Source organism: Salmo salar, chromosome 28 (genome assembly GCF_965601325.2).
Source record: "Salmo salar chromosome 28, fSalSal1, whole genome shotgun sequence".
NCBI classification, from domain to species: domain Eukaryota; kingdom Metazoa; phylum Chordata; class Actinopteri; order Salmoniformes; family Salmonidae; genus Salmo; species Salmo salar.
Genome location: NC_138318.1, coordinates 17,256,885 through 17,269,593, shown reverse-complemented (window position 1 = coordinate 17,269,593; position 12,709 = coordinate 17,256,885). Strand labels below are relative to the sequence as shown.

Genomic DNA, 12,709 nt, shown 5'->3' with positions numbered 1-12,709 from the left:
CTTCCGTCATCATGAAGTGCTTTGAGAGACTAGTCAAGGATCATATCACCTCCACCCTACCTGACACCCTAGACCCACTCCAATTTGCTTACCGACCCAATAGGTCCACAGACGACGCAATCGCCATCACACTGCCCTAACCCATCTGGACAAGAGGAATACCTATGTAAGAATGCTGTTCATCGATTACAGCTCAGCATTTAACACCATAGTACCCTCCAAACTCGTCATTAAGCTCGAGACCCTGGGTCTCGACCCCGCCCTGTGCAACTGGGTCCTGGACTTCCTGACGGGCCGCCCCCAGGTGGTGAGGGTAGGTAACAACATCTCCCCCCCACTGATCCTCAACACTGGGTCCCCACAAGGGTGCGTTCTCAGCCCTCTCCTGTACACCCACGACTGCGTGGCCATGCACGCCTCCAACTCAATCATCAAGTTTGCAGACGACACTATAGTGGTAGGCTTGATTACCAACAATGACGAGACGGCCTACAGGGAGGAGGTGAGGGCCCTTGGAGTGTGGTGTCAGGAAAATAACCTCACACTCAACGTCAACAAAACAAAGGAGATGATCGTGGACTTCAGGAAACAGCAGATGGAGCAGCACCCTATCCACATCGACGGGACAGTAGTGGAGAAGGTGGAGAGTATTAAGTTCCTCGGCGTACACATCACGGACAAACTGAAATGGACCACCCACACAGACAGCGTGGTGAAGAATGCGCAGCAGCGCCTCGGCTTGTCACCAAAAACACTCTCAAACTTTTACAGATGCACAATCGAGAGCATCCTGTCGGGCTGTATCACCGCCTGGTACGGCAGTTGCTCCGCCCATAACCGGAAGGCTCTCCAGAGGGTAGTGAGGTCTGCACAACGCATCACCGGGTGCAAACTACCTGCCCTCCAGGACACTTACAACACTCGATGTCACAGGAAGGCCAAAACGATCATCAAGGACAACAACCACCAGAGCCACTGCCTGTTCACCCCGCTATCATCCAGAAGGCGAGGTCAGTACAGGTGCATCAAAGCTGGGACCGAGAGACTGAAAAACAGCTTCTATCTCAAGGCCATCAGACTGTTAAACAGCCATCACTAACATTGAGTGGCTGCTGCCAACATACTGACTCAAATCTCTAGCCACTTTAATAATGGGAAAATTGATAGAATCAATTTATCACTAGCCACTTTATACTATTTATATTATATAATGTTTACATAACCTGCATTATTCATCTCATATGTAAATACTGTACGCTATACCATCTACTGCATCTTGCCATCTTGATGTAATTAGATGTATCACTAGCCACTTTAAACAATGCCACTCTATATAATGTTTTCATAACCTACATTATTCATCTCATATGTATATACTGTACGCTATACCATCTACTGCATCTTGCCATCTTGATGTAATTAGATGTATCACTAGCCACTTTAAACAATGCCACTCTATATAATGTTTTCATAACCTACATTACTCATCTCATATGTATATACTGTACTCTATACAATCTACTGCATCTTGCCATCTTGATGTAATGTATCACTAGCCACCTTAAACAATGCCACTCTATATAATGTTTTCATAACCTTCATTACTCATCTCATATGTATATACTGTACTCTATACCATCTACTGCATCTTGCCATCTTGATGTAATGTATCACTAGCCACTTTAAACAATGCCACTCTATATAATGTTTTCATAACCTACATTACTCATCTCATATGTATATACTGTACTCTATACCATCTACTGCATCTTGCCATCTTGATGTAATGTATCACTAGCCACTTTAAACAATGCCACTCTATATAATGTTTTCATAACCTACATTACTCATCTCATATGTATATACTGTACTCTATACCATCTACTGCATCTTGCCATCTTGATGTAATTAGATGTATCACTAGCCACCTTAAACAATGCCGCTTTATATGTTTTCATACCCTGCATTACTCATCTCATATGTATATACTGTACGCTATACCATCTACTGCATCTTGCCATCTTGATGTAATTAAATGTATCACTAGCCACTTTAAACAATGCCACTTCATATAATGTTTACATACCCTACATTACTCATCTCATATGTATATACTGTACTCTATACCATCTACTGCATCTTGCCTATGCCGTTCGGCCATCACTCATTTATATATTTTTATGTACATATTCGTATTAATTCCTTTACACTTGTATGTATTAGGTAGTTGTTGTGGAATTGTTAGGTTATATTACTTGTTAGATATTACTGCATGGTCAGAACTAGAAGCACAAGCATTTCGCTACACTTGCATTAACACCTGCTAACCATGTGTATGTGACAAATACATTTGATTTTTACAGACTTGTTTTAATGAACAGGGACAGGTCTGACAATCTGTGTTCAGAAGTGACTCAAGTACTGTTTTTTTTCAATGACTGAAAGATGACAATCCAGATTTTAGTACAGAAAGATATATTTACCTTTATTTATTCAGCGATTTGGATTCAATGCTAGTTCAAAGACTGAGCTTTTGTTTCAATGTGAAGTTTGATGTTTAGAAAGTATACTTTCCTAAACAGTAGACAGAACAATGTGTCTGCTTACTTTCACTAGGGTGGGCCCTGGCTTTGAAGGAACGACAGTGACGATTGGCTGAGACGCGGGTGCTGGGCGACTGACTGGCAGCTCTTTGGTGGAGAGAGCTTTGAGGAAGTCTGCCGTTGTCTGGGTGACAACAGGAAAGGGCTGGGACAGAAGACAGAAGAACAGATTTCAGTCATAACTGTAAGCCTATAACTTACATAACTAAGTTTCTTGTTAATAATTTGCATTTCTCTGAACATTTACCTAAATTATTACAAACATTCAGGGGTAGACAAAGAAAGAGAGGTATGATTAGGGTTGCAAAGCTACTGGTAATTTACCAAAGTTACTTTGGTCATTTATACTTGGATAATAAAAAATAAAAAAATGTATTCATATACATACACATTTTTTATACACGTGTGTCCATATTTTCCATGAGTTTCTAGTCCAGGTTTCCCTACTCCAGTCCTCAAGTACTCCAGTCCTCAAGTACCTCCATCAGCACACATTTTTGTTGTAGCCCCGGACAAACTCGCCTGATTCAACTCATTGAGAGCTTGATGATTCACTGACAAGTTGAATCAGGTGTGCTTGTCTGCGGCTACAACAAAAATGTGTACTTTTGGAGGGTACCTGAGGACTGGAGTTGGGAAACACTGCTCTAGTGGATAGACCATATTGTTCAAGAGAAAATAGCCTAAGTAATGAAAAAAGCATCTAAAATCAACAACAGCATTATTTTAAATTAACTGAGTCTTTCAACTATAAATCTTTCACAACTGCCACCAGTTTGGTGGCAAAACATTGATAACAAAGACATTGACATAGTAAAATAAATAACTAAAGAAATATACAATATATTTCATGCTGAAGCCCTCATATTAAAACACCAATGGTATTCACTAAGTTGATGGTTTATATATAAGATGTTTTACAGCTATGTCATTAAATGGATAATTTTTTTATATTTTACACAGAGGACCAGACCTGTGATAATCTGTAGTACCCAAAAAGGCCACTAGATGTCATCTTATAAAATTCCCCCCCAAACTTGAAAGCTACCAAAATTCTGGTAGTTTACTGGTAAACTCTGAAAGTTTCAAGTAATATACCCTCCCTTTGCAACTCTAGGTATGATGAAGCATATGTATTGTCCTTCAAAAGGAAATTCAAGTGGATAAAGAACCTCCCTAGTCCTACCTGTAGGATTGTGTGATTGTTGGTTATTGTGGGCAGCGGTGGTGGGCAGGGGGCCTCCAGGGCCCGAGGTTCCCCAGGGGAGGGTGTGGAGGCCTTGGACTCATGGCTGGCCGGCTGCTCTGGAGACAGGGCGTCCCCGCTGTCCTCCTCAAACCCGTACGCGTCCAGCGCTTTGGGGTAGTTTACTGAGGGACCAACACATTCAACATTAACACAGCACATTAACCAAAAGGTCCACATCAAGTTTAGAACGAGGTAAAGGTGAACAAACAGGCCTCAGAATTCTGTGATTTAGGCAGGTTCAGGCTGTCCATCTAATCGTATTTATTATGATCTAAAAAACAAAAGTGATCCTAATTCAGCACTCCTACACTCAGACTCCTGATACCTCTCTCTCTCTCTCTCTCTCTCTCTCTCTCTCCTCCTCTCTCTCTCTCTCTCTCTCTCTCCTCCTCTCTCTCTCTCTCTCCTCTCTCTCTCTCTCTCTCTCCTCTCTCTCCTCTCTCTCTCTCTCTCTCTCTCTCTCCTCTCTCTCCTCTCTCTCTCTCTCTCTCTCTCTCTCTCTCTCTCTCTCTCTCTCTCTCTCTCTCTCCCTCTCTCTCCTCTTCTCTCTCCTCTCTCTCTCCTCTCTCTCTCTCTCTCTCTCTCTCTCTCTCTCTCTCTCTCTCTCTCTCTCCTCTCTCTCTCTCTCTCTCTCTCTCTCTCAGGCCTTACCAATGATGGCCTCCTTGACTCTGGGTTCTACAGGCAGAATGTTCTTTTCTACCAGTTCCATGGGGCCGGGGCGCTGGGCCAGCTTCTCATTCAGGTCGTCAGCCAGCCTGGCCCTCTTCAGCTTCATCTGGGTGGCCTGCAGGGAGGGCTCTGCCCCAGTCTCCTTGAGGATGTGCATTCTGACCAGTTCAGATCTCTCTGGTCGGCTGCGGATCTTGTGTTTCAGGAAGTTTTCAGTCTGGGAAAGGGAAGACGGGGACAGGGCATTTTCAAGAAATGTCCATACAAGAATACTGAATATATTGGGGAATGTATTTGCAAGGCTGAGCTCTTACCCTGGCTCTCTCTAGGCTGCGTATCTGCTCATGAAATGCCGCTGGGCTCTTTAGAGCTGCATGGAGAGAAACACATTGTCAGCTTCTCAACAGACACCTCTAACTCTAACACATAACTCAATTATGACTACATGAAGTGGCAGTGGCCATACTCACGAGGCATGATGCCCTGGTCTACCAGCTGCTCACGGGTACGTCTCTGCTGTAGCCTCAGCTGAAGGACTGTTGGGGGGGAGAGCGAGAAAGAAATGTAGACTCTTCAGTAAACACAACCAGAAACTGCCTGCATCTGCGGGTCTAAAGTCATCATGAGTAACTGAGGAATCTGAGGTTCTGTTAGAACGCTAGACACACAGACCAGCAGAGTTTGGACTCCCACAGCCACCACAATTCACTTCCTTTACCACCAGCAGTGTGACAACAATGGAATGTCCGTCAAATCATTAACAAGCCTGGTTGGTTTCACTTGAATCCCTTTTCTGAACAATAATTGAATTACTTAAAACGGTTTCATTCTTTGTTCCTTTTAGCTGCAGCCAAGGCTAATCAAATCCAGCCTAAACTAATTTCAATAATCAAAAGCATTGGAAAATTGTACAGGAACAGATATCAGGGGGAATTGTGAATTATCTCAAATAGCTAAACAGGCAAAACATGATTTCAAACAGATAAATCAGCTAGCCTACATGTACTTGATTACTAGGCTTGGGCGGTATCTAGATTTTCATACCGTCCTTCTCTCATCCCAGGATTTATGGTATTACCGGCATAGCACACAAGAAAAGCCCATTGGGCCTCTAGTACCAGAAAGCTAACATAATTAGCACAAACTAATAGCGAGATCACATAGACGCTATCAGCTAAATGCTAACGAGTGAAAACGAACATAAACTAATTGCAAAGAGAGCAAAATCCAGATCATAAAGTTATACAAGCATAGCCAATAGCTACCGAATGTCATTTTCGGTGAGTGTGGACATTTACATGCGAAAGTGAATGAGAGAAATTGTGCAAATGAACAAAGTTGTGATGTGCTGCTCTTCAGAAAAGCATGCGTGTACAAGGCACAGATGGGAGAAGAAGAAAAGAAAAAAAAACACTATTAAAAAGAAAAAAAACCACTATTAGGAAGCACAGGGAAGAAATAACTAATCCAGAGCTTTTTGACTTCTGGCATGAAGACATAGGCCATCTACATTTAGTAGTGAATTACATACAAATGTAAAATCACCTCATGTGCACCGCACAACAGAGATTCGCCAATAGACATAGAACGCTACGGACTCACCAGGTCGCTTTCTCCCGTTGTGCTATTTACAAACAAACGTGTGACTGGCTCATCTGAGATGTAAAGTAATGTGACAGGTGGAATGAAGAACGCAGTATGCTCAATCTCCTAACGTATGCACAAGTTGACCGCAGGTATTAACTTAAAAAGTAGCTACAAATATTAATATTTATAGAAAAACTTCAAAGAAATCTTTGACAGTATTTTTATATTTAACTTTTATTTTGACAGGGTAGACAAAGATACCTAGGTCTCTCTTTTCCAAATGTACCCTCTAGAATAAAATATGAAAATACAGAAACAATATAATGTGCATTGGGGAAGAATTCAGACCCTTGACTTTTTCACATTTTGTTACATTACAGCCTTATTCTAAAAAGGAATAATACAAAAAATATCAACCTACACACAATACCCCATAATGAAAAAGCAAAACAGGTTTAAGAAATTTTAGCAAATGTATACATTTTTTCAACAGAATTGCCTTATTTACAGAAGTACTCAGACCCTTTGCTATGAGACTCCACATTGAGCTCAGGTGAATCCCGTTTCCATTGATCATCCTTGAGATGTTTCTACAACGTCATTGGAGTCCACCTGTGGTAAATTCAATTGATTGGACATGATTTGGAAAGACACAAACCTGTCTATATAAGGTCCCACAGTTGACAGTGCATGTCAGAGCAAAAACCAAGCCATCACATTTACGTAAGTATTCAGACCCTTTACTCAGTACTTTGAAGCATCTTTGGCAGTGATTACAGCCTTGAGTCTTCTTGGGTATGACGCTACAAGCTTGGCACATCTGTATTTCGGGAGTTTCTCCCATTCTTCTCTGCAGATGCTCTCAAGCTCTTGTCAGATTGGATGGGGAGCGTTGCTGCACAGCTGTTTTCAGGTCTCTCCAGAGATGATGTTCAAATCGGGTTCAAGTCCGGGCTCTGGCTGGGCCACTCAAAGACATTGAGACTTGTAGCAATGTCTTGTTCCGTTCATCTTTCCCTTGCTCCTGACTAGTCTCCCAGTCCCTGCCACTGAGAAGTAGCTTCCGTCTTGCCACTCTACCATAAAGGTCTGATTGGTGGAGTGCTGCAGAGATGGTTGTCCTTCTGGAAGCTTCTCCCATCTCCACAGAGGAACTCTGGAGCTCTGTCAGAATGACCATTGGGTTCTTGGTCACTTCCCTGACAAAGGCCCTTCTCTCCCGATTGCTCAGTTTGGCCGGGCGGCCAGCTCCAGGAAGAGTCTTGGTGGTTCCAAACTTCTTCCATTAAAGAAGAATGGAGGCCACTGTGTTTTTGGGGAACTTCAATGCTGCAGAAATGTTTTGGTACCCTTCCCCAGATCTGTGGCTCGACACAATCCTGTCTCGGAGCTCTACGGACAATTCCTTCGAACTCATGGCTTGGTTTTGCTCCAACATGCACTGTCAATTGTGGGACCTTAGATAGACAGGTGTGTTTTTCCAAATCATGTCCAATTAATTGAATTTACCACAGGCGGATTCCAAATCAAGTTGTAGAAACATCTCAAGGATGATCAATGGAAACTGGATGCACCTGAGCTAAATTTCAAGTCTCATAGCAAAAGGTCTGAATACTTATGTAAATAAGATATTTTTTTAAACATTTTTTTACTTTTAAACAATTTTAGAATAAGGCTGTAACGTAACAAAATGTGGAAAAGGGGAAGGGGTCTGAATAATTCCCAAATGCACTGTAGGGTGTGTCTATATATGGAAAAACATACGTTTTAGAATTTCGACCAATCGATTGTCTGAAAAACCAGACAACTATCGGTCAACCAAGATTATTATTTAAAACAAATTGGGGACAGCCCTTATATGAGCGAACACGTTCCACTGGATAACCATCTAATGAGTGAACATGTAATCCATCTGAAACATTCTTACGTGAGTTTAAACACAACATTCATTTTGTACAAGTTTTAAATCAGCAAAGGATTTCTGCATAGCTATGAAATCTGACTGTAGTTTTGAAAAAGCTAGATCAACAGTCGGGGCAATAGCATCATCCGCATATTGATGAATTTGACCATTTTTAGCAGATTGACCAATGGTGTTTGTATAAATAGTGAAGAGAACAGGTCCCAAAAAAGACCTGTGGTACACATTTATGCACTTCAAGAAATTCAGACTTTAACCCATCAATCACGATGGCCAGAATTCTGTCACTAAGATAATCAAGAAATGATGAACAGGCGTCAGAGCTCAGGCCTATAGAGGACAACTTATTAAATAAAATAGCATGATGAACATTATCAAACGCTTTTGACAGGTCCACAAACAAAGCAGCACATTTCATTGTAGTGTCTAAAGCATTGACAAGATCATTAACAACTAAAGTGGTTGTTGTTATATTGCTATGTCCAGGCCCAAACCCTAACTGGTTTACATTCGATGCAGATAAAAAAAGAGCAAAGTTGTAAATTTACCAACGATTCGAGAATCTTAGCTAGACAACGAAGCCTTGAAATGGGGCGATAATGATTAAGATTCCTACTATCCCCGCCCTTATGGAGTGGCAGAACAAGAGCTGATTACCAGACTTCTGGAATATTTCCTGATAACAATGTTAAATAAAACAAATGTGGGTTATTGAGCCAACAATGATGGGCGCTACGCACTTAAGCAGACCAGGATCCAATTGGTTGGCCCGTGTGGAATTCCTGTTGTCTATTGCTAGCAAAGCATCCAGGACTTATTATTCTGCAAATAGCCTAAAAGAAAAGCTGAGAATATAATTTCTCTGATCATTCAGCATGTTTCCTTTATCAGCATTCAGACCAATAACATTGTGAACAGGCGTAGAAGTTCTTTCAAAGAGATAGCCTGCCGAAATAAAACGCATCAATGACGGCATTTCTTTCCGTAATGAGGCCAGTATCTAAATTCATTTGTTCTGGTAGAGGAGGAAGTAGAACCCTTCAGGTATTTGACAGTTTTACAGAATTTAGCCGGATTCCTATTACAATTTGAAGGAGCGGTTACATAATAATCATTAGCCTTTCTGGGGGGTTTTTTTGCACAATGATTTGATTCCTCAGTTTCTTAAAAGCTTGCCAGTCTGGACCTAAGCCTGTGTACCCGGCCTTGACACAAGCGTCATCTCTTATGAATGACTTCTGATAAATCCGGAGTGTACAAGGCATTCGATCTTCATTTTTGGAACGGAGCATGATTATCCCCAATAGTATTGACGACTTCTGCAAAGAGGCTAAATGCTATATCAGTTTCAGGGATAGCTGAAATACAATCAAGTTCACTAAAATAAAGTGTAAAAAAGCCTGTTCACTGAATTCTTTTTAGTTCCTCTTTGTGATGACACAAGGCTTAGATTTTAGTATTCTCACATGTATGACACAAACAACTGGGCAATGGTCACTAATGTCTTGGGCGAAGACACTAGTAGAGACAGATTTCTCTGGTGTATTGGTTAAAATAAGACCAATCAGATTTGACTTTGAAGGATCTTTAGGGTTGGGCCGTGTAGACTTAGCCACCAGCTGAGTGAGGTTTAGCTCATTAAACATCTTTTAGATCGTCTGAAGCCTGCATTTCACAATCATAATTCAGGTCACCCAGAATAATAACTTCTGATTTAGTAAAAGAAGGCAAACTAGTTAACTCCGCGAGTGCACAAAAGGTTAGCCGAGGGAGGACAGACTCCTATAACAGTTATGGACGCATTCTTCTCCAGACAAAGGCTTAAAAGATAGTAGCTACAATTTTTGGGCAAGGGAAATGGATTTCACCAAAGAGACAGATTTTTTGGGATAAAAATGGCCACTCCACCACCTCTACTCTGTCTGTCAGCTCTGAACACATGATAACCATTAATATCAGAGTCCAGAATTTTCCCAGATATCCAGGTTTCAGTCAATACCAGAACGTCCAGATTTTTCTGCATAGCCCAGATTTCTGAATGAAATCTAGTTTAGGAAGTAAGCTCCTAATGTTCAGATGCATCAACCCAAGTCCTTTATGATTTTTAAAGTCACATGGAAACTCCAACAAGCTACGTTCAATAGGCGGTTGTGGGCCTTGTCGGATGGTTGATATTGATAAAGTTGGTATGGCTATAAGATTGCACAGAACTGCACCATTTGGTCTATCCCTATTAGTAAAAGGAAGAAGACATTTGAATTACTTTTTGAATTTAAGGTTAGCACGATTAGGTCCTAAGTCTGCAGCCAATGTCAATACGAGGAACTCAGTAACCAATGATGGAATGTTATAAACTGACTTGCATGATAGCAACCGAAGCCCATGTAACAGCCCAAGCACTCTACGTGATTTGAAAACCCAGGGGTATTCAAGTTTATGGAATTCACATTTGAACTAAAAGGACTGGGTGAGCAGACCACAGTGGGCTCTTCTTTTGAGCTAACAATAGCAGATCTAAGAGTGGGGTTCAAACGAATGGGTACAAGATTACAGCTGGCAACGCCCCTGTGGCAACACCCCTGTGGCAACACCCCTGGCAGTATTGAAAAACCATCCCGTGTCTTTTTCCAAATAACCCAGCATACGGTATGCCACCCAAGCTTAGTGTTTCCTTCCTGTTACAATAACGACAACATTATTGCAACCTGGAAACCAAATTGATTAGCCAGACAAAAACAGTCTACTAGATGAATTCAGAACATGCATTTTGAGTTGTACCATTAGTGGCTAAACCCTCTATGTGACACATCCGTCACATTAAAGTATGTAGCCTGTGACCTCAGTCATTCTGAGCAGACAGAAACCTTATCCGACCCTGAGAAACTACCTCCACTCCCTCACTGAATCGCCAGTCTAACACAATACTGTCTGTAACTGATGATACAATACGATAACATCTCTCTGTTAATTTAGCTAACAAATGCATTTTGTGTCTATGGCCCATGCAGAACTCAAACTCACAACTCTGGTGTTGCAAGCACCATGTGCCAACCAACTGATAAACAAGAAAAGTGGACAGGCAGGCATTGTAGCGAGTGCTGAAAGAGCTAATCACCTGATCCCAAACTGTCCCTGCAGACCGAGGGGGTCTCCACATCCAGACAAGCCATAGTCAATATCAGCCACGGAGGACAGGGCTGAGGAGGCTCTGGAAGGTCTGCTCTGGAAGGACTGACTAATTACTGTCCCATATGTTTATCTGTCAGTCAGTCTGTTAGCTGACACAGAGAGCTACAGGAGAGATGAACCACCAAGTCTGCCTGGATGTCCATGCCTCAATATTCTCTCAAAGCTCTACTCTACTACACTCTCTTCATCTTTGTGTTGCTCACAATTATTCTCTTGTAGGTAGATCAACCAATGCCCCCTCTCTTGCACATTCTCTAAGACTCTTCCTATTTGTATCTAAAGCTTCAGTAGATGGATTGTGCATGTCCTCGTCAATCGCAACCGACCCACCAGGACAGGAGGGCGGACCAGTTCAAGTTAACACCTTACAGCATCTTTTAGGAGAAAAAGTCACAAAAACACTAGCTGAGTGACACTGGGGTCTGTTTTCTTAAGCTGATTCACATTTCCATGTGGTAACACTGACCCCTGGGGGGGGGGGGACTGGCCAGACTGTCAGTCATAGTGATATGTAAACACTGTTTTCTGTTGGGCTGAGTTAACATGCTGGAGATAAAAACACACACAGGCAGGTTTACATAGACACACACACACAGTACCAGTCACCTACTCATTCAAAGGTTTTTCTTTATTTTCACTATTTTCTACATTGTAGAATAATAGTGAAGTCATCAAAACTATGAAATAACACATATGGAATCATGTAGTAACCCAAAAAGTGTTAAACAAATCAAAATATTTTATATTTGAGATTCTTCAATGTAGCCACCCTTTGCCTTGATGACAGCTTTGCACACTCCTGGCATTCTCTCATCCAGCTTCATGAGGTAGTCACCTGAAATGCATTTAAATTAACAGGTGTGCCTTGTTAAAAGTTAATTTGTGTAATTTATTTCCTTCTTAATGCATTTGAGCCTCACTCCCCCTATCTGAGATATCTACCGCAGCCCTCATCCTCCACATACAACACCCGTTCTGCCAGTCACATTCCGTTAAAGGTCCCCAAAGCACACATCCTTGGGTCGCTCGTCTTTTCAGTTCGCTGCAGCTAGCGACTGGAACGAGCTGCAACAAACACGCAAACTGGACAGTTTTATCGCGATCTCTTCATTCAAAGACTAAGTCATAGACACTCTTACTGACAGTTGTGGCTGCTTCGCGTGATGTATTGTTGGCTTTACCTTCTTGCACTTTGTGCTGTTGTCTGTGCCCAATAATGTTTGTACCCTGTCTTGTGCTGCTACCATATTGTGCTGCTGCCATGTTGTGTTGCTGCCTTAGGTCTCTCTTTATGTCGTGATGTGTTTTGTCCTATATATTTTTTTTAAACATTTATTAAAATGTTTAATCCCAACCCCGTCCCCCGCAGGACGCCTTTTGGTAGGCCGTCATTGTAAATAAGAATGTGTTCTTAAATGACTTGCCTAGTCAAATAAATTAAAATAAAAAAATAAAGGCTTCTAGACATAAGGACTGCGATTACTCACC

General features: G+C 41.7%; 1 protein-coding gene across 3 annotated transcripts in view; it reads right to left on the bottom strand.

The window, feature by feature from the left end:
• mrtfba (myocardin related transcription factor Ba) overlaps positions 1-12,709 on the bottom strand; it is a 56,946-nt gene that overhangs the window by 16,432 nt on the left and 27,805 nt on the right. For all 3 annotated transcript variants that reach the window (XM_082970382.1, XM_014179672.3, XM_082970383.1), the window contains 5 exons: positions 4,995-5,060; positions 4,839-4,894; positions 4,504-4,741; positions 3,790-3,974; positions 2,608-2,748 (listed from right to left, as the gene is read on the bottom strand). In XM_082970382.1, coding sequence (XP_082826508.1) covers positions 2,608-2,748; positions 3,790-3,974; positions 4,504-4,741; positions 4,839-4,894; positions 4,995-5,060 — 686 coding nt within the window. The remainder of the gene's footprint in view (positions 1-2,607; positions 2,749-3,789; positions 3,975-4,503; positions 4,742-4,838; positions 4,895-4,994; positions 5,061-12,709) is intronic.